At 54.8% G+C, this 21,183-nt stretch overlaps 1 protein-coding gene across 1 annotated transcript in view; it reads left to right on the top strand.

Annotated features, from left to right (window-relative positions):
- Nucleotides 1–206: 206 nt before the first annotated feature.
- Nucleotides 207–21,183, top strand: part of LOC135405841 (zinc finger protein 239-like) — a 264,939-nt gene continuing 243,962 nt past the window's right edge. The window contains exons 1-3 of the mRNA XM_064640427.1: nt 207–299; nt 2,366–2,444; nt 3,257–4,316. Coding sequence (XP_064496497.1) covers nt 222–299; nt 2,366–2,444; nt 3,257–4,104 — 1,005 coding nt within the window. The 5' untranslated portion in view covers nt 207–221 and the 3' untranslated portion in view covers nt 4,105–4,316. The remainder of the gene's footprint in view (nt 300–2,365; nt 2,445–3,256; nt 4,317–21,183) is intronic.

The raw sequence follows: 21,183 nt of genomic DNA, 5'->3' as shown, positions 1-21,183 counted from the left end.
CCCCCACCGCGGGGGGGTCCCCGCATCCCCCCGCCCACCTCCCGCCTCTGCCGGGAACCCACCCCGGGATCCCCCCAACAAAACCAAACCACCTCCCGGGGACCCCCCGAGGTCCCCCCGAGGGCCATTTGCGGCTCAGCCCCAAACATCCCCCCCAAAACCCCCCGCACACCCCCAACCCATCGCACCGAGCTCCCCCTCCCCGCCCACTCAGGGGGGCGATGCTCCTCCTCTTCCTCCTCCTTTGCCTCTGCCCGCTCCTCCTCCCCCCGCTCCATCCCCCGAGCCGGGAGCTCGAGGTGAGTTGGGGGCCCCGATGGCAAAGGGGCAGAGGGGAAGGAGAAGAGGGGCTGGGAGCCCCAAAGTGAGCGAGAGAGGGGGTGGGTCACTGCCAAAGCAGCGGGGGGCGACGGGCAAAGGGTGGGAGAGGGGAAGAAGGGGAGGTGGGAGAGCGGCAAAGGGGTTCCCGTGGGGGTCCCTTCGTGTCCCCACAGCTCGATCCCTGGAGAGGAGGGACCCCCGGGCCCCAGCGGCTGATGGGGGCTGGGATGTTTGTTGGGAATTCCCGGCAGGCCGAACAAAGGCCCCGGCCACGCGTCGGGAACTCTTTGATTGTCCCCAACAGTGGCGGGAGTTCCCCAATTCCCGCCCCCCAAAGTGGGGAGATGGGAGAGGGGGAAGGCTGGGAGTGTTTTTGGGGTGAGTGTTGGGGCTGTCGGGGGGCAGAGTGCTGGGGAAGGGGGTTTTGGGGGATGCCAGGGCCGAGGAAAGGGGAGTGCGGGGCTCTGGAGAGGTGGGATGGGGGGTCCAGGGAGATCCCCTGGCCAGGGGTCGGCGGTGTGGGGGAAAGGGAGGTCCTGGGGGTCGGGAGAATGGCCAGAAACCGGGGTTCAGGGGGTCCCCCCGTGTTCCAAAGAAAAGGGTCCTGTGGGTTGTGGAAAAGGCAGGCCTGGGGGTGCAGGGGGTAGCAGCGTGAAGGGAAAGCAGGGCCTGGGGGCTGGGAGAGGCGGGTTGGGCGGGAAAGGGGGTTGCAGGGGGGTCTTAGTGCAGAATAAGGGGGTGCCAGGGGGTTCCTGTGGCCAGGAATGGGGGTTTGGGGTGTCCCAGAGGGAAGGCAAAAGGGGGGATGTAGGGATTGGGAGAGGAGGCCCAGGGGGTCTCTCGGGTCCTTGTGTCCAGGAAAGGAGGGTGCAGGGGCCTCCAGTGTGAGGGAAAGGGGGTTCAGTGGGTGGGGAGAGCCGGGATGTGCAGGAAGGGCAGTTCAGGGGGTGCCGGGTGTTGAGGAAAGGAGGGGTTGGGGAGTGGGAAAGGCAGGAGTGGGGGTGGAGGGGGTGGCAGGGTGAAGGAGAAGGGAGGGTGTGGGGACTTGGAGAGGTGGGATGGCTGGGAAAGGGGGTGCAGGGGGGTCCTGGAGCTGAGGAAGGGGGTGAGAGTCCCAGTGGTGGAGAGGAGGTGCAGGGGGGTCCTGATGGGCAGGAATGGGGGTCCAGGGAGTGCCAGGGTAAAGGAAAAGGGAGTCTGGGAGAGGCAGGATGGCCGGGAAAGGGGGTGTAGGGGGTTCTGTAGCCAGGGAATTGGGTACAGGGGGTCCTGGTCTGGATAAGGGGGTGCAGGGGGGATCTGGTGTCCAGGAATGAGGTGTTCAGGGGGTCCCTGGGACACTCCAGGAGCACCCTGCAGGATAAGGCAGGAGTGGGGAACTGGAGAGACAGGGAGATTTGGGAGCCCTGGGACACTGAAGTGGGGAGCCTGGAGAAGGGAGAGTGCTGGGACCCCCGTGAGCCCAGCCAGGGAGACCCCAGAGAAAGGGGAGCCCAGAAAAGGGGGACCCCCGGGATTTCTGGGACCCACAGCAGCCTGGAGAGGGGGAGACCCCATAGAGGTGGGACCCCTGAGAGCCCCAGCACCCCAAAGCAGAGTCAGGGGAGAAGGTACCCCTGGGGCCTCCAAAACCCCCCTCATCCCTAAGCAGAGGGACTGTGGAGAGGGGGAAACTGCAGGACCCCCAGCAGCCCAGAGAAGGGGGTTCCTCAGAATACCAAAGTGGGAAGACCCCTGGGATTCTTGGGACCCTCAGCAACCCAGAGAGGGTGGGACCCTGGAGAGGGGGGACCCCCAATACACGTGGGACCCCCAGCAGCTGAAAGAGGGGGGACCCCCAGAACCCCAAAGTGGAGAGACTTGAGAGGGGGAACTCCTGGAAGGGTGTTTTTGGTCTGAACCTTGAAGGTCTGGGGTTTTTTTTTTGAAACTTGATGTTTAGGAGGTTTTTATGGACACAGGGTGCCCAGTGACTTCTAGAGATGGACTTGGGCGGGAGGAACCCCCAACCCAATGTGCTCACCTCTTGTTTTTCCCCCCACAGCAGGATTTCTCCTTCCCAAAGCTTGGCCAGATGAAGGAGGCTGTGAGGAAGAGGAAGATGCCACGGGCCCCCCGGGCAGGTGAGGAGGAAGTCAGTGCCCCTTTGCCCTGTCTTGTCCTGTATCTCCCAGCCCAGCATCGCCCCCGGCTGCAGGACAACCCCGCTGCCGCCGCCGTCCTGCCGGGGCCGGATTTGGGGGGATGTCCTTGGCCTTCCCTCTGGGCCGGAGGCAAATCCCCTCCCTGTCCTTCTTCCTTCCACTCCTTGTTCCTTTTCCTTCCTTCTTCCTGCTCCTTGTTCCTTCCTCTCCTTCCTCATGTTTTTTCCTTTTTCTCCTTCTTCCTTCTCCTTCCTTTCTCTCCTTTCTCCTTTTTCTTTGTTCTGTCTTCTCCTTCCTATTCATCATTCCTTGTCTCCTTGCTCCTTCCTTCTCTCAGGACCAGCGTGGCCAGCAGGACCAGGGCAGTGGTTCTTCCCCTGTACTTGGCACTGGTGAGGCCACACCTCGAGTACTGTGTCCAGTTCTGGGCCTTCTTGCTTCCTTCCTTCTTCCTTCCTTCTTCCTTCCTTCTTCCTTCCTTCTTCCTTCCTTCTTCCTTCCTTCTTCCTTCCTTCTTCCTTCCTTCTTTCTTCCTTCTTCCTTCCTTCTTCCTTCCTTCTTCCTTTCTTCTTCCTTTCTTCTTCCTTTCTTCTTCCTTTCTTCTTCCTTTCTTCTTCCTTTCTTCTTCTTCTTCCTTCCTCTCTGTGTTTCTTTTTCTTCTTGTTCTTTCCCTTCATATTCCTTCCTCTCCTTTTTTCTTCTCTACCCTCCTTCCTCTCCATCTTCCTTCTCCTCCCCCTTCCCTCTGGGCCGGAGGCAAATCCCCTCCCTGTCCTTCCTTCCTGCCCCAGGCCCCGAGCTGAGGACGGAGGGCACAGAGGACAAATCCCCCCGGCAGACCCTGGTGGGAGAGGCCGTTTTGAAGGGCTCCACGGCACAGGAAGGCAGCGGGGAGGAAAAGGGCAGGAGATCCCTCAGGAGGAGGGGCTCCAAAGCCAGCCCACGGTGCTCTGTGGAGGAAAGACTCAGCCTGTGCCAGGAAGGTGGCCGCAGCTTGAGCCGGAGCTGTGAGCTGGTGGTCCCTGAGCAGCCTCCCAGCAGGGAGAAGCCCTTCAGGTGCTTGGAATGTGGGAAGAGCTTCAGCAGCAGCTCCAAGCTCCTCGCCCACCAGCGTGTCCACACTGGGGAACGGCCCTACGAGTGTGAGGAATGTGGGAAGACCTTCCTCTATAGCTCCCACCTCCTCACCCACTGCCGGGTGCACACGGGGGAACGACCCTACAAGTGCTTGGAATGCGGGAAGGGCTTCAGCGTCAGCTCCCGCCTGATCCGCCACCAGCAGATCCACACTGGGGAACAGGGGCCTCGGCCCTACAAATGTGGGGAATGCAAGAAAAGCTTCACATACAATTCTGACCTCGTCACCCACCAGCGCACGCACACGGGGGAGAAGCCCTACGAGTGTGGGGAGTGTGGGAAGAGGTCTCGGAGTAGCTCAGATCTCCTCAGGCACCAGCGGACACACACGGATGAGAGGCCCTTCCGCTGCACCGACTGTGGGAAGGGCTTCAAACAGAAGTGCACCCTCATCACCCACCGGCGCATCCACAGCGGGGAGAGGCCCTACAAGTGTGCGGAGTGTGGGAAGAGCTTCACCCACAGCTCTGACTTGACCAGACACCAACGGACCCACCAGTAAGGGAAGCCCTACGAGTGCCTCGACTGCGGGAAGAGCTTCATCTGCTGCTCCAACTCCATCACCTGTCGGAGGACTCACCTTGGGAACAGGCTTGGTGACCCACATTCCCAGTGACCCACCTTGGGAACAGGCTTGGTGACCCACATTCCCAGTGACCCACACTGGGAACAGGCTTGGTGACCCACATTCCCAGTGACCCACCTTGGGAACAGGTGACCCACATTCCCAGTGACCCACATTGGGAAGACCCCTGGCTGGTGGACTGTGGCAGGATAGTCCCAGCCTGGCCAGACCCAAGGTCCAATCAAGTTCATAATCAAGCTGTCATGCAAGATCAACTGCTGGAGCCAGGCTGTTGTCTCGGTGTTAACTCTGCTCAAACCATCCTGGTTGGTCCAGCGTTGAACACACACCCTGCTGGTTGAAGTCTGAGTTGACAGATAAGCTGAGAGCTGGCCTGGAAAGGTGGACCTGGCACTCAATCACTTTATCCTATAAAAAGTCCAGTCCCCTCTCATGCAGTCGGGTTCTTTCTGACAAAACCCTCCCTGGGGGGTGTGTGGAGATTCCTCCCTTGGCTGGGGACGCCCTCCAAGGTCACTCCTCGAGGCTGAGAGGAAGAGATCTCCCCATGAGTGTTGGTCTGGGTGAGTTACATCAGATCTCTACTTAATAATTATTTCTGTTTGCCAGCTTTAATAGAACTGCTTCAATAAATGCTTTGTTCCAGTGCCCTGTACTGCTTTATGCTGTATTAGACTCTACTAGTAGACTTTTAGTGTTTATATTGTTTTAGTGTTTCTGTTGTGCAGTAAATAGTTCTGATTAAGGGTTTTTGTCTGATCATTTGTATAAAGTACATTTTTCATCTTATATAAATATTCTTGTTTTGCCATCATTAAAACCTGTGGGACAAAGTGGTTTAAGAGCTCTTTAATTCCTTTAAATTTAAACTGTGAACACAGTCTGGGGCTAAGAGAGGATTCAGCTGCACCCAAACCCTTCCCTGGGAAGGAGTTCAGAAAGCCAGGGAGTCCTTTCTGCACCTCCAGACTCTCTGGCAAGGATTTGCTTTTTAAGACTTAGTCTGAGCCTTCCACTCTCCCGTGATGGGGTCTCCACATCCTCCTGGTTCCCCTTGTGTCGTGGTTTGACCCTGGCCAGATGCCAGGGGCCTGTTGAAACCACTCCACTACCCTCCTGTCTGAGTGTAAAGAGACTGGAATGTTTTGCTAAGGAGGATGAGTGATGAAGTAGACCAAAGTCCTCTCTCTCAGCAATTGTAAATCCAAAATTAAGAGGCTCCAATCGAGGAAGTATGGAAAAAAGGAAGAGATAACAGCCCTTTATTAAAGGATATTTGTGTATTGGCAAAACCAGCAAAAGAACACAAAACCAACTAAACAATAATCCTGTGCCCAAAAAGTCCCCTTCAAACAAAGGAAACAGTTTGATACTTCCCTGTGCTCTGGCGCAATTCCAATCCCGGTTGGCAGGAGCTGTTGGATCCCTGGAGGGGCGGGGCCTGCAGTGCTCGGTGTTGGCCAGCAGGGGGCGCTGTTGGATCCCCGGAGGGGCGGGGCCTGCAGTGCTCAGTGTTGGCCAGCAGGGGGCGCTGTTGGATCCCTGGAGGGGCGGGGCCTGCAGTGCTCGGTGTTGGCCAGCAGGGGGCGCTGTTGGGCCCCGGATCGCAGCAAAAGCCAAAAATGGAGATTTTCCCCCCCCCCAGGACGGGAAGGGGAAAAGGGGAAAGAAGGGCGGTTTCTTTCCCACTAAACTCACGCTGTCTGTGCCTGGCTGTGGTCAGGACTCCCCTTTTTTCGTTGGTGAGCACAAAACTCTCCGATGGAATCTGAGCAGACTGGGGCTGGAGACAGAGCAGCGTGCAGGCAAGCCGAGGCTGGAGAGCAGCCAGATGACCAGGTCGAGAGCAAAACAGCCTCAGAGCTTTTTCCAACACATCCCCCCCTTGCCTCCGTTAAGGCAAAAAGTGAAGTGCCACTTTCCAAGGAGAGGAGGGGAGAAAAAAACTCCTCACGAGTCCCCCCCAGCCCCAGGGAGAGCTGTCAGGCTGGAAGTAGTTCTGCCAGCCAGCTCCTTTGGGTAGGTATTCACCCAAGGCAGAAAACTGTCCTCCCCATTCAACATCCCTCCCCCACAGGCAGCAGGGGAAAGAAAATTCCCGTTTGGTTTTTTAGAACAAGTAAACCCGTGACACTGGGGAACAAATTCCCCAATGTATTTCCCCCCATCTCTACAGAGAGTGGACGCAAAGAAAGAAAACAGAAATATTATCTGGGCATGCAGGGATGAAGTTGGTAAAGCCAAAGCCCAAATGGAACTGAATCAGGCCAGTGATGTCAGAGACAACAGGAAGGACTTCTTTAAGTCTGTAGGTGACAAAAGGAAAAGCAGGGAAAATGTGGGCCCATCTCTCAACAAGATGGGGGAGCTTGTTCCACAGGACAGGAAAAAAGCAGAAATACTGAATGTCTTCTTTGCCTACGTCTTTCCTGGCTTTTCCAGGAAAACTGGACTCTAGGAAACTGACTCTAGGAAACCCTGTTCCAGAACAGGCCTTGGACTAGAGCACCTTAGTCTTTCCGTGATTCTGTGCAGAGGGTGAGCAGTGGCCACCAGCAGAGCAGGGCCATACCCACAGTGCAGGTTTTACCAAAGCACACACAGCATAGAGGGGCTCCTCCGCCAGAACCAACGGCAGTCACCATCAAGACTCCAGGATGTGTCCTCGTTTTCTTCTGTTCCCCCTGCTGGCTTTGCTTCTCCCATTCCCCCATCCCAAGGCTGTCCCCTCTTCTTCCCTCTGCTTGCCTCTGGGACAGGTGGGGACCTGTCCAACTCTCTCTGCCCTTGGTCTGAGTGCAAATCAGTCCGGCAGACATCTTCAAGGCTGAAAGAGAAGCCAGGCCTGAAGGCCGAGCCAGAGCTGTCCTCTGCTCCCTTCAGCTCTGCTCACAGCTGCATCTTCAGCCTGTCCCAGAGGCCAGGCAAATGTGTGCCCTTCCTCCGGGAAGGCTTGAAGCACAGTGGTGTTAAGATCATGGCCTCCAGGTGAGCTATTGCTGCTACTCAGTTGCCAGACTCTTGCAGTGCTTTCGAGCCCTCCTCTTTGTGTTCTGGGCAGAAGATAGTGAGTGAGCTCCTGGTAGCCTTAAAACACAGGCAAATCCCTGATCCCGTGGGAAGCAGATCAGTTTGTAGCCCATAAAGAAAAAGGGAAATTTCTTCAGCCTGTTTGTGGTCCATTGTAGTGTCCCTCTGCTGAGAAAGCTGGTGCAGAACCTCTGATCTTTCAGTTGGTGTTGTCATTGGGACAAAGTGGGACAAGATGTGTTCGAAAGTTTCTTCCTGCCCTGCTGTGTGCTGCCTGTTGCCTGGTGGAGCAGCAGAGCAGAAATTCACTGTTGGCATCTGGCAAAGCAGCAGGAGAGAGCAGTTGTGAGGGGGAGAGGGGGTGAGGTGTCTGCTCTTCAAGAGGGACAAGACAAAGGAGTTGGGGAATTGTCCTGGAACTCTGGCGTGGCGGGCTTGGAGCGCTGGGTGGGCATTTCTTGAGAGCTGTGGTGGCCCCTCTTCGTCCTGAGCCTCATTTGATGGCAGTGTGTCCAGAGGCAGCCCGGCTCCAGGCTGAAGCAAAAAGCCAGAGCGGGTGATGCGGGAGCTGCTCCAGCGCCTACCGCAGCCTCCGGCCCGGTGGGAGCGTCCCGGGCCCTGCCCCGGGGCGCCCTGAGGCGGGGCAGTGCCCACTCCCGCCGGCCGCCCTCACAAGGCCCAGGCCGCCTCCTTCCCACAAGGCCCAGCAGGGCCGCCCTCACACCTGCCCCGCCCTGCCCTGTCCCGCCCGGCCCCACCCTGCCCCGTGGCCTCTGTCACACCCCACGCTGACGTGCTGAGCCTTCCACCAGCCATTGTGACGCCACAGGCGCCAGTCGAGCACGGCTTTGTTGGTGCCCGCAGCCGGCGCCCAGAGCTGCTGTAGCCTCTCGGGGAGCAGCAGCACATCCCGCTCGGGGAGCATTGCGCGCCTGCATCGCCGTCTTGGCAGCTGCAGGCCACGACCACTGCGCAGGGCGACCTCGTCTGCCTTGTGCTTTCTACCCTGTGCCCGTCCTTATTCTCGCCCCCTTTGTCACCCTCCCCCTAAACCTCGCCCCGTCCCATTCCTCATCCCCACTTGGCTCCCGGCAGCCCGCCGGGGCCTTCTTGCCCTTCCTGCTGCTGGGAGCTCCAAGCAGGGCCATGCCGTGGCTTCTGAGCAAGAAGCGACGGCAGTCGCCCTCCAGCAGCCCCAGTGGGCAGCCCTGGGCTGCCACCAGCTCCAGCAGCGCCTCCCAGCTCCGGGAGCAGGGGCTGGGCAGGCTGCACCGCGCGGCCGCCCGCGGTGACCTGGGCTGGCTGAGGCGCTGGCGCTGGTACGTCAAGGTAGTCGGCATCGACAGGCCAGACCAGGAGATGCGGTGAGTTCTGGGCCACGCTGATGGCACACCTTGGCTGCTCCTGAGCCAAGCTGCAGTAGTCCTCGGCAGCCCTCTCTTAGGGACAAGGCTTGAAAAGTGACATTTGCCCTGTCAGCTGGGACAGGGAACTCTTGAGCTTTTCACTGCTCGGAGCTGCCGGCCGGGCTCCAGCGCTGTTGCAAACGCGTGTTGCCCACCTGCCCCTTGGCCGTGCTCTCTCTGCAGGGCTGTTCTGCAGCTGCTCAACCCTCACCTGTTCTCTTCTGCCCTCTGGCTCATCAGGGCAGGGTTGCAGCAGCAGCAGCAGCAGCAGGAGGAGCAGAGTCCGGGCAGGGTCCCCAGGGGACTGGGTACAGACACAGCTTGGGCTCGTCCTTTGTCTGTCTGGGTTAAGAGCGTCTGTTTAATTTTTAGGACACCTCTACATCTGGCTTCAGCCAATGGCCATGCAGATGTCGTCAGATATCTGCTAAGAAAGAACAGCCAGCCCAACCTCACTGACAACTTCAAGAGAACAGCCCTGATGAAGGTGTGTGGAATGCCTTCTGAGCTTGGAGGTGGGGCTTAGTGCTGGGGTGTTAAAGGGGAGGTGTCTGGCAGTATTCCTTGCAGGGCAGGGCCATAGAAACACACCTATTGCAATGGGCACGGCACAGCCTCTGTTAGCTGATCTTTGAAGATGGTCTTCTATGGCAGCACTCAGGGGTTGAGGGAGTTGTGACAGAGGGGGATGGAAAAGTTGGAAGCCTTTCCCTTTTGGTGTGTTGTTGCCAGGCAGTCCAGCAGGAGCAGGAAGAATGTGTTGCTGTTCTGCTGGAACACGGTGCCGACCCCAGTCTGGCAGATGCTGACGGCAACACTGCCCTTCACCTGGCTGTGCTCTCTAAAAACACAGCTGTAGCAGGGCTGTTACTGGAGCATCATGCCAACAGTGATGCTCAGAACCAGGTAACCTTGGCACGTGGCTAAAGCTGCTCTTTCCAACAGCTGCAGAGCTTGTCTGTGTCTTTCTAATGGGGATTCTTTCTCCTTTTAGTGGGGATTTACCCCCTTGAAACTTGCAGCCTTGCAACAGCACGAGGAGATTCTGGAGTGCCTTGTGAACAAAGCAGCTGACAGGCCTGCTCAAGCCCAGGGGGAAAGGTGAGGGCTTTGTCAAAACAGCCCCCGGGTGTTCTGGGTAGTCTGCAAGTGGGACCCAGACGAGGGGCGTGGCAATGAGCTGGGAAAAAGAAGGAGCAGCCCCGTGGAAGCAGTTCCCCGTGGGACTGGTAAATGCAGGTCTGCCCTTGGCTGCTCTCGTACCTCAGGGGCTCTCGTCCTTTGCCCGCTGAGGTCTGCAAGAAAGCCTTGTCTGTGGTGCCCTCCCCACACCCAGAGCCAGAGCCCCGGGGAAACTTGCCAGTAGCTCAGCAGCGTGGCTGCTCTGCAGGCCAGGGGGGTTTGAGGCACGGCAGAGTTGGGGCGTTCAGTGCTCTGAAGGGAAGCGTTGGGGGAAAGAGAAGCAACACTGTCCCAGGGGACACGAGGGGCTCCGAGCACAGAAGGAGAAAACTTCCTGCCATGGAGATGGTCAGGGGGTCGAAGGGCTTGCCCTGGGAGTTTGTGCAGCCGCATCTGGGGGACTTTGAAGAGCAGTGCAAGGAGCCCTGAACAGCATGGCCTGAGCTGGTAGTTGAGGCTGCTTTAGGGAGGCCCCTTGGAAGAGAAATTCTCCAATGCTTCCATGGACTTGGCTTTGCTTTCTCGGAGCTTGTAGGAAAGGGGGGAAGAGCTGTTTTGGGAGCAAGCAGGGGAAAACTGATGCAGGGTCAGACATGTTTCCGATGAAATTTTGCATGCTTTAGGAGTGCTCTTGTGGTTCCTGGAAGCCATGAGGCTCACCTGGAGGAAGATAATCTGCGCTTGCAGGAGGAGCTGGACAGGGCTGGCGCGGAGGTATGGAAAGCCTGTCCCCACAGGGAGAAACCTGGGGGTGCCTGTTGCTTCCTATCCATCCTGAAAACGGACAAAACAGTGTTCATTGTGTTCATTGGGGAGTAGAAGTGAAGCTTTGAAGGGACTTGAGTGGATTGCAGTTCTTTGGGCAGAGGGGATGCACACAGACATGCAGCACCTGAGTTCTTCAGCAGCAGCTGGCTCCTCTCTGGAAAAGCTCCCCTGACAACTGTGGATTCTTCCCGTGGTTTTACAGCTGCAGGAGGAGGAAGAAAAGCATCTTCAGTCTGAGCATTGTGTTCCTGACTTGAAGACTGCCTTGGATGCCAAGAAAGGAGAGGCAATAACTTCCTCCCAGGAACTGCAGGACCTCCTGGAAGAAGACGCGCAACAGTAAGAGAGTAACCCAGTGAAGCGAGGGGTCTGTGGCTTTGAGGGATTGGGTGGAAACAGGGGGAGAGTCAGTGGGATTTTGAAGGACACTTCTGCTGTGGCTTCTGTTCCTTAGCACAGTTTGTCTGGCATTGGATTTTCTGGTAATAAGAGCTGTATTTCTTCTTAAGCTTTGCAAGTGAGAACAGCAGATTGGAAGGCACTGTCCAGCAGCCAAGCGACAGCGTTGAAGCCCTTCTGAGAGCCCTGCAAGCCTCTGCCTCAGTAAGCTGGTGCTAAATTTGCCTTTTTGTGACTCTTGAGCCTAGTTGCCTATTTCTGTGGGGCAATTGTCAGATGAAGTTTTCCTGGAGAGCCTGGGGAGCTCAGTTTCTGCCTTCTCCTCAGCAGAGGCTGCTCAGAAAGCAGCCTGGTCCTTTCCCCAGCTGCTACAAAAGCTCTGAGGGTATTTGGTGTGCTGGACACTGGAGGAATTCTTAGATTCTAAATGAGGAGTTTCATCATGAGCTCCAAGGGACCCAGAAGTATTGTTGACAGAAGTGTCTCCCAAATTCTTAAGTAGGTGTAAAGTTTCTTCTTTCTGTGGGGGAATCTTTCAAGTGTTTCCTAGGCTCCTTTCCAGTAGATGATAAATACAGTTGCCATGGCCACCCGCTTGAGAGGTTTTCCCAGAATTCACTGCCTTTAGACCATGCTGAGGTTCCTTTTCTTTTATTTTTCTGTGCACAGGGTGGTGAACTTTCCCAGCAGCTGGACATGGAGCCTGGAACAGGCATGCAGCTCGAGGCCCTAAACCAGGCTTTGCAAGAAGAGCTGTCCACTCTGCTTGGGAAGTGTGAACAACTGGAGAAGAGCAAATGTCAGCTGCAAGAAGAGGTGACAAAACTCCACCACCATTTGGAGGCTTTGGTGCTGGATGGTAGCCAAAGAGAACAGTGTACAGGAGAGGTGGCAGAAGGAGCTGACCAGGAAAGAAGTGCAAAGCTACAAGAGGTCAGCCTCGTTTTGCAGGTAAGTGAATTTCTCCCCAGTGTCCACAGGCTCTTCATTAGGAGCTTTGAAGCAGAGTGCTCATTTGGGCTTCTTTCCCACTGCAAAGAATTGTTTGCCCTGGTAGCTCCTGGGTTGTGCCTTGATTGCTGCTGGGAGTGAGGAGGCAGAGCCGCCTCTCTGAGTAAGGCTGGGCCCTTGGAACTGGGTGTGTGCAATTTTGTGCTGGGCAGAGCTCTCTTTTTCTTGTGGTGGTTGAAGGTGCACTCTCTCCTTCAGGCACAGGCAGCCCACCAGGCCCCACTAGGACAAATTGAAGACAGTCATTGTGAATCCGTGAGAATACAGTTGGAAGAAAGGATTAGAAATCTTGAAAGTGAATTGGACAGAATCAAAAACACCCAACAAGAGAGTGCTTCTCGTAAAGAAGCAACACAGGGAGGGATGGAAATGTACAAAGAGCTGTATGTGGAGGAAGTGAAAACCAGAAGATGCCTTGCCAAGAAACTGGAAAGGTAAGTCCTTGCTTGTTTGGAGTGGAAATGAGAGACTCCTTTTTCTTCCTGCATTTTCCTTGGAAATCCATCTTCTCCATCTGGCCAGCATTATTGCCCTCCATTGGCCACCAGGGTCTGATGGAGTTGCCAAGACACTCTCCTTGATATTTGAAAAGTCCTGGCAGTCAGGGGAAGTCCCAGGTGAGGGGAAAAAGGGAAACCCACTGTGCCCATCTTTGAATGGGGTAGAAAGGAGGGCCCTGGGAACTGCCAACCTGTCAGCCTGCCCTCTGTGCCTGGGGAGGTGATGGAAAAGATCCTTCTAGAAGCTCTGTCAAGGCACGTGGATGACAGGGAGGTGATTGGAAGCACCAGCACAGCTTCCCCAAGGGCAAGTCCTGCTTGACCGACCTGGTGGCCTTCTAAGATGGAGTGACTGCCTCAGTGGACAAGGGCTGCCCATGTCATTTCCCTGTCATTCTGGAAAGCCTTTGACACAGTCCCCCACAACATCCTTCTCTCCAAAGTGGAGAGAGACAGACTGGATGTGTGGACTGTTAGATGGATAAGAAATTGGGTGAACATTCCCATGCAGAGGTGGTGATCAATGGCTCAGAGTGCTGAGGGCCATCAGTGCCGAGTGGTGTCCCTCAGGGGTCTGGACTGGGCCCAGTGTTCTTTAATGTCTTCACTAATGATCCAGAGGAAGGACTGGAGTGCGCCCTCAGCAAATTTGCAGCTGCCACCAAGCTGAGGGGTGTGGTTGACACAGCTGATGCCACCCAGAGGGCCCTGGACCAGCTGGAGAAGTGGGCCCATGGCAATCTGCTGATGGTTTACCAAGAGCCATTGCAAGCTGCTGGCCGTGGCTCAGGGCAGCCCCTGTATCAGTGCAGGCTGGGGGATGAAGAGGGGCAGAGCAGCCCTGCCGAGAAGCCCTTGGGCTGGAGGAGAGGCCGGACATGAGCCGGCGATGTGCGCTCGCAGCCCAGAGAGCCAATTGTGTCCTGGGCTGCGTCCAAGGCAGCGTGGCCAGCGGGTGGAGGGAGGGCATTCTGCCTCTCTGCTCTGCCCTTGGGAGAGCCCAGCTGGAGGGCTGCATCCAGCTCTGGGCTCCTCAGCACAGCAAGGACCTCCAGCTGTTGGACTGAGCCCAGAGGAGGCCACCAAGGTGCTTGGAAAGATGGAGCACCTCTGCTAGGAGGAAAGGCTGGGACAATTGCAACCCTTCAGCCTGGAAAAGAGAAGGCTTTGGGGTGACCTAATTGTGGCCTTTTGGGGTGTGAAGGGAGCCTACAAGAAGGATGAGGAGAGTGCATTTAAAAGAGCAGGTAGTGAGAGGACAAGGGGGAATGGCTTCAAAGGGAAAGAGAGTAGGTTTAGATTTGATCCTGGGAAGAAATTGGTTGCTGTGAGGGTGGTGAGGAACTGCAACAGGCTGCCCAGAGGAGCTGTGGAGGCCCCATGGCTGGAAGTGTTCAAGGCCAGGTTGGATGGGGTTGTGAACAAGCTGGTCTGGTGGAAGGTGTCCCTGCCCACAGCAGGAGGCTTGGAACTGGATGATCTTTAAGGTCCCTGCCAAGCCAAGCCATTCTAGGCTTGGATGCTGTCTGTGCTGTTTCTGTGAGACTGTGGGGGAAAAGCTGGTTCTTCCTGTGTTTCATGGTTTTCTTGACTAATTTGCTGTGCAGGCTGGAAAAGCTTCTGAGGATAGAGAGGAGGAAACTCCGGGTTAATGAAGAGAAAGGAAGTCAGTCCCAGCTGGAAGAAATGAAGAAGAGATATTCTGAAAAGGTCAAGGAAGTTGAAAGATTCCAAAGAGAGGTGAGCTGCTCTATGGGTAGGGCTCTTTGGTTGTGGTGTTCCTTCTTTTGAAAGCTGGGAGATGCTTTCCCTCTATTTCTTGTCATGTGGATGTTTTTATTCCCTTGGCTGCATTTTGGATGTGATGGGCTTTTCTTAATGCTCCTCCTGCTGTTCCAGTGGGAGATGACTCGAACTAATCCAGAGGTAGTTCTCCTTGTGGGGAAAGATGGAAATGTTGAGGGCAAAGCAGTAGGTGTAAGGGCTGATGGAGGCCAGGCTGTCCTGCAGAGGAGGGGCAAGCCAGGAGTGGCAGCCAGCCTGGCAGGGTGCGTGAGCTGAGGGCCAGGGAGCCGTCCCACAGGCCCTGAGCAAGAAGAGCAGAACAGGTCCCCTGAGAGTGAGCGGGGTCAGCCAAGAGTGCAGATCCCCCGGCTGGGCCTGAGGGATGGGCAGGTCTGCCGTCCTGGCAGGACATCACGTGCATGGGCTGAGAGCAGTGGGGCCCAGCTCAGGCCTGGCTGCAGCTGGAGGGAGGCTGTGACAGCGTCCTCTGGGTGTGCCAGATGAATTGCTGCCCTGGCAGAGAGGGGAGGAACAGCGCTGTCACTGGCAGGGCACCATCAGCCCCTGAGCCCTGTCTCAGGCACGAGCTGAGCAGGAGGCACTTGAGGTTTGGCTTTTCTCCACAGTGTTGTTGCTGCCCAGGGCCCAAGGAGGACAGGGGCCTCCCAGGGGAAAATCTGTCCCTTCTTGCTCACGGGGAGCTGTTTCAGCCCATCCTGTGGCGGGGAGCCAGAAGGACTGTTCCCAGCAGTGCTTTTGAGGCTGCTGTGCCTGTGCAGCAGTGGCACAGAACCTCTGATCCCTTCTCCGCTCGTCACTCGGATCCGTTGCTGAAGCGGCGTCTGTCAGAGCCACGCTTGGGTTTGAAGGCATCCCTGTAGAATGGCTTCCTGCCTTTGCAGTCATTCCTTTGGAGTCCAGGATCGTGGAGCATTTTTGCATGAGGAACTCCAAAAGGATGGGAAGCTGAGGAATCCCATGACAAATGATGGGAAAGCTGTTCTTGCTGGAAAAGCAAAGCCTGGTTGCACTTTGTGTCTAGTCCTGAGCCAGCAGATGATGAATAAAGTCTCCCTGGGCACCCCCTTTTGGGGTTTTCCCATAATTCACTGCCTTTACACCACGCTGAGTTCCTTTTTTGTTCTTTCTGTCTGCAGGTTGCTGAACTTTCCCAGCAGTTGGACAGGGAACATGAACAGTGCACGCAGCTGGAAGCCAAAAATCAGGCTTTGCAAGAAGAGCTGTCTGCCCTGCGTGGGGAGTGCGAGAACCTGGCCATGGACAAATGCCAGCTGCAAGAAGAGCTGGCAAAACTCCACCATCATTTGGAGACCAACGTGGTGGATCGCAGCCAACTAGAACAGTGCAAAAGAGAGGTGGAAGAACAAGCAGACCAGGAAATAAGACAAAAACTCCAGGAAGTCAATGAGTTTTTGCAAGTAAGTGAATTTCTCCCCAGTGTCCACAGGCACTACGTAAACTTCTCTTGTGACCATGGTGTTTGGTCTTTTTCTTTTGCTCCTGTATTCTGTGGGTTAGCTTCTGTCTTTGCTGAAGGCAGTGGCAGAAGGCAATCTGGTTGGGCAGGAGTGCTGTCATGGGTGTGGAATGTGCTGGCAGGTCCCTGAATCCAAAGGCTGCCCAAGGCAGATTCCCACTTTGCAGTGCTTGGGGGGATCTCTGTGCGTTGCTCTGCTTCTCACTGCTCCTCCTTGAATGGGTTTGGCAACTTGCAGCTGTCATGGCCAGACCTACAGGTGCTGCTTTGTCCTTGTAGGGGGTGAAAGTGCTCAGAAAAGGAGTCACTGAAATTACAGGGGTGTGGGTGAGGGGGTGGAGGTGGGGGATGCTCTTCTTGTCTTTGAAGAATCCTTTTGGACATGCCCTGTCCTACAGACCCAGTGTCTCTTCATTAGGAGCTTTGAAGCAGAGTGCTCATTTGGGCTTCTTTCCCAATGCAAAGAATTGTTTGCCCTGGCAGCTCCTGGGTTGTGCCTTGATTGCTGCTGGGAGTGAGGAGGCAGAGCCGCCTCTCTGAGTAAGGCTGGGCCCTTGGAACTGGGTGTGTGCAATTTTGTGCTGGGCAGAGCTCTCTTTTTCTTGTGGTGGTTGAAGGTGCACTGTCTCCTTCAGGCACAGGCAGCCCACCAGGACACATTAGAAGAAATCAGAAGCAGTCATGTGGACTCACTGAAAAAACAATTAGAAGACAGAATTAGAGATCTGGAATGTGCACTGGGAAGGACAAAAAGCAACCAAGCAGAAAGACCTTTTCAAAAGGAATCCACCCAGGCAGAAGTGGACAAGTACAAAGAGCTGTATCTGGTGGAAGCCAAAACCAGAAAAAGCCTCGCCAAGAAACTGGAAAGGTAAGTCCCTGCTTTTTTGGACTGGTAAGAACAGACTCCTTTTTCCTCCTGCATTTTCCTTGGAAATCCCTTTTCTGCATCTGGCCAGCATCAGGTGTGAAAGCAGAACGTGGCATCTTTGTGGGGAAAGTTCCTTCAGAGCCTTCCCTTCCTCAGACCTGTCTTCCTTTCTCTTTAGAGTTCCAGCAGTAACCCCACAGCAGCACCACTATGGCATTGTTGGTGTCTTTTCAAGTTGAGGTTGTTTTAGCAGGCAGTCTTTTTGCCAGTCTCTCCTCTCCTCATCCCGTGGGTGACAGAGAAGATGAATCTTGTGCCCTTTCCTGTTTGAATAAGGAGAGGCCTCTCGGAGAAGAGAGTTGGATTCTGTGAATCCAAAATAAGGCGGCTCTTTCTTGGCTTCTGTTTTGGCAGCGGGTCTGAGGGTTGAGCTTTCCTTGAGAAGGCCAGGGTAGCCCAGAGTTCTTCTGGAGGTGACACTGGCTGCTCGTTGCACTTGGTGTGATTTCTTAGAAACAGGCCCTGTGAACAAGCTCAGATCAAAGGATGTGCTGGTTTTGGACGCTCTTCATGCCCTTGGCTTTTAGAAGTCGAGTAGTAGCCAAGGCTGTGGAGGGGAACTTTGCAAAAGCCTTCCTGCCAAAGATGACTCTGTGTGTGCTTGTGAATGTTTCAGAGCTACTGAGAGACTTGCAGTGGCCAACACCAAGCTCTTTTTGGAGCGCCACAGAAGCAGATCTGCAGTCCCAAGCAGCGCTGTCAGCGGAGTTCTGGCTGCAAGTCCACTTCTGGATTCACCTGGCCTGGGACACCTTGGCATCAGTTTGGGACTGAGCAGAAGTCTGGCTCTCAGAACACCACCCAGACACCTGTGGTAAAGCCCAAGACTTCTGCTCATCAGGTTGGTACAGATTTTCCAGAGTGGTCAAAGGCCAAAAAGATTGAAATGGAAGCAATGAGCTGTGGAACTCCATTCTTTTCCAAGAGAAACTGTGGGAAAGAGCTCTGTGGCACAGGAACCTCCCACCTAAGTTCTACCCTAAATTTACACGTAGTAATCTTCTGTAGTCTGTGGGGTTTGGCAGGAAGCCAACTCCAACCGGCTACAGATGGTTTTGGTGTCAGAAGTGGGATTGTTTTGGTTCCTTTGGTTTTGTTGTGGGAACATTGTCTGGGAAAGCTGCCAAGAGCAGGTTTGTTTGTAAACATCCCCCATTGTTTTGGGACACTCCTGGGAGAGCTGCCAAGAAGGATTTTGTTTATCTAAACATAGCTTTGTTTAGGAACAAGGAGAAAGAAAAATAATAACAATAGCCTTTTTACTAATTTTTTCCTGGTTCTTGCTGGTTTTGTGCCTGTCCCAGGACATCCTGTAAGGGACCGTTCAGATGGATGGAACAAATTGCTTCCTTTCCTTAATTTCGACATCCACAGCCTAGTAACCAGTTTCCTTGATGGTGGCCTTCAAGGTTTGGTAGCAAGGACTCCAAGATCAGCTCTAACCCATCCCTGCATTGTTCAGCGACAATGATCCTAGTGGTGAAGGCAGCGAAAATGCTACTTAAAATTGGAGAGGTGGTGCTGCATTGGTCCCCTTGTTGTACGAAAGGAATCGCTGGAGCTTTGGGGACAAGAAGTGCCAACGGCCACGACAACTGTACACAGGCAACAGTATCGGAGGAACCGAGATGCTGTGACCCCCATCCATCCATCCAGTACATCCATGACATCATTGTGTGGGGGACACAGCAGAAGAAGTTTTTGAGAAAGGACAGAAGATCATCCAGATTCTCCTCGAGGCCTGTTTTGCCATCAAGAAGAGTAAGGTCAAGGGACCTGCCCAAGAGATCCAGTTCCTAGGGCTGAAATGGCAAATGGACGACACCAGATACCAACAGACGTCCTCAACAAGATTGTAGCCATGGCTCCACCCACAAACAAGAAAGAAACCCAAGCTTTTCTGGGAGCCATTGGCTTCTGGAGGATGCACATCCCAGAGTACAGCCAGATGGTGAGCCCTCTTTACTTTGTGACCTGTGAAAAGAACAATTTCCAGTGGGGTCCTGAACAACAACAAGCTTTCAGGCAGATCAAGCAAGAGATTGCACATGCCGTGGCTGTTGGAGCAGTCAGGACAGGACCAGAGGTAAAGAATGTGCTCTACTCTGCAGCTGGAGATAAAGGTCCCTCCTGGAGCCTCTGGCCAAAGGTGCCTGGTGAGACGTGAGGGCGACCACTGGGTTTCTGGAGCCGAAGCCACAGAGGTTCTGAGGCCAATTCCACCCCTGAGGAGAAGGAAATCTTAGCAGCCTATGAAGGCATACGAGCAGCTTCAGAGGTAATTGGTCCCAAAGCACAGCTCTTCTTGGCACCCCAGATGGGACCCCAGCATGCAAAGTGTAACTAGATAAGGGAAAAAGGGGTAGGGTTTATCCATTTTAGGGAAAGGGTGGCCAAAAAAGGAAATACTGCAATGCAGCAAACTTTGGCCAATCGGGGAGCGGGGTCTAAGGATACAGACATCAAGGGGATTTTTCATCAAACAATTTCAGGGGACAAACAAGGGAAAAACTACAAGAAATGTTAAGACACAACCGTAAAACTCGAAAGGCATTGGGTCTGAACTTCTTGACAACTTCATCCAGGGCTTTCATCCTCTGGAGGGTCACACATTTCTTGTTGTCTTCTCCAGCTTTCAGATTCAGCAATGTCCTCACTCCTGACAGACCAGGGTCCCTTTCCAGAGTAATGGAGGAGCACCATGATTTTTTAATCCAAAATTCCCGGATTTGAATGAAATGCTCTGGAAAGGCTCTGGAAATCATTTGGTGTTCACAGTGAGTCTCTGGTTTCCCATCCCCTGCTTCAGATGTGAAAACATGTTCCTTGCAGTCGGAATGTAAACTCATCAGCTCCATTAAACTTGAGCACTATATCCCATCATCCAGATCATCAATGAAGATGTTCACCAGGAATTGCTAATCCCTGGCCTCCAGCTGGATGTTGCACTCCTGATCACCACCCCAGCCAGCAGATTTCAACCAGCCTGCTGTCTGCTCATCCAGCCCATACTTCATGGGCTTCTCTGTGAGGGAGCCCTGTCTGTGTCCACTAGTACACACATTCATTTTGATTTTAAACAATCAAACAGAAGTGAGTGTTTTAACAGCAGAATTATTTTTCAAAGGGAAATAGAAGGGTAAGAGTTTTTAATTTTTATGATCATGTTTTACATGATGCTAATTGACCTCTAGTAGAAATGAGAGAGCACCTTAAGAGACAAATCTACATTCTCTATTTATGCCTCTGAATTACAGGTATGGCTTTGATGGAACGAGTGCCTTCAAGCTCCATTGGCAGGCACTGTTTGAAAACTATTTGGGTGATTTTTGATAAGAAATGAAAGATGCAACAGCAGGAAGCCATTCAGCAATCCCTGACAAGGGAGGTCCACTGTCAATTGCTGGGAGGGCCCCCACCTGTTTCTTTTAATGGTGCTCCCAAATCCCACCCCTTGGGCCTCCCATCCCATCCCATCCTTTTTGGTCCCCTCAGGCATCTCCTCCCCAGGATCTGCTCTGTGTCCTACCCAGGGTCCCCAAATATCCTCCCATTAATCATTCCCAAAGCTTTTCTTTCCATCCTTCCCCTCAGATCTTTGCCTTTCACCCAGGCCACTGCCCTGGTACCTCCCAAGACCATTCCTTGGCTCACTCTCCACTCCCAACCATCTCCCAGTCCCCTCGTTTTTGTCCTCCTCCATCCTCCTCCTCCTGTCCCCACCAAGCCTCTCCCTTGCAGTCCCCATGTCCCCACACTTGAATTCCTTTCCCCTCCCCTGCATCCCACACAGGGCCCCTTCAACACCCCAATCCCAGTCCCATGGGCTCCCCAGTTCCCCCCAGTTCAGCATCTTTGGGTCTCCTCCTACTCCCCCCACCGTCCCTGCAGGCCCTGAATTCCCCTGGCTCTCCTTGTCTCCATCCCCACCCTGGGCCCTGCAGGCACAGGGGTTGGAGGTGAAACTGGGTGCAGTGGGAGCAGGGGGAGCAGAAGGGATTTTCCCCCTCAGACAGGGGGCAGCCCTGGGCTGGGGGGGCTGGGGACCCCCGTGTCCCTCCCCCAGCCCCACAGGGGCCAATCCTGCTTAAACCTTTGCTCTCCTTGCCCAGGCACTCTTGGCAGGAACCCAAAATGATCTGTGGGAGGTGAGTGGGCCGGGGGGACTGGAGGGCATCCAGTCCGGGAACTGGGGGACACTTTGGTCCCCCCATCCCTCACCTGGCACCGGGGACATCCCAGTGACCAGCCAGGGCTCCTGGTCTCTCTCCAGCTGCATTTAGTGGACGTTGGGATCCTGAAGATGGCTCAGGTGGGTACCAGGAGTTCTGCCTGAGTCGGGTCCTCCCCTCACATGGCCATGACACTTCTGACCATCCCAGTCTGCCCCAGTATACCCCAGTGCACCTTCCCCAAGGATCCCATTTCTCCCCCCAGGCTCCCAATACATCCCACTGCACCCAGGGTGTCTCTGAGCCTGTCTTT

This window comes from Pseudopipra pipra, chromosome W, assembly GCF_036250125.1.
Source record: "Pseudopipra pipra isolate bDixPip1 chromosome W, bDixPip1.hap1, whole genome shotgun sequence".
Classification (NCBI taxonomy): Eukaryota; Metazoa; Chordata; class Aves; order Passeriformes; family Pipridae; genus Pseudopipra; species Pseudopipra pipra.
Note: the sequence above shows the minus strand (reverse complement) of the source record. Positions and strands in the feature narration are given on the sequence as shown.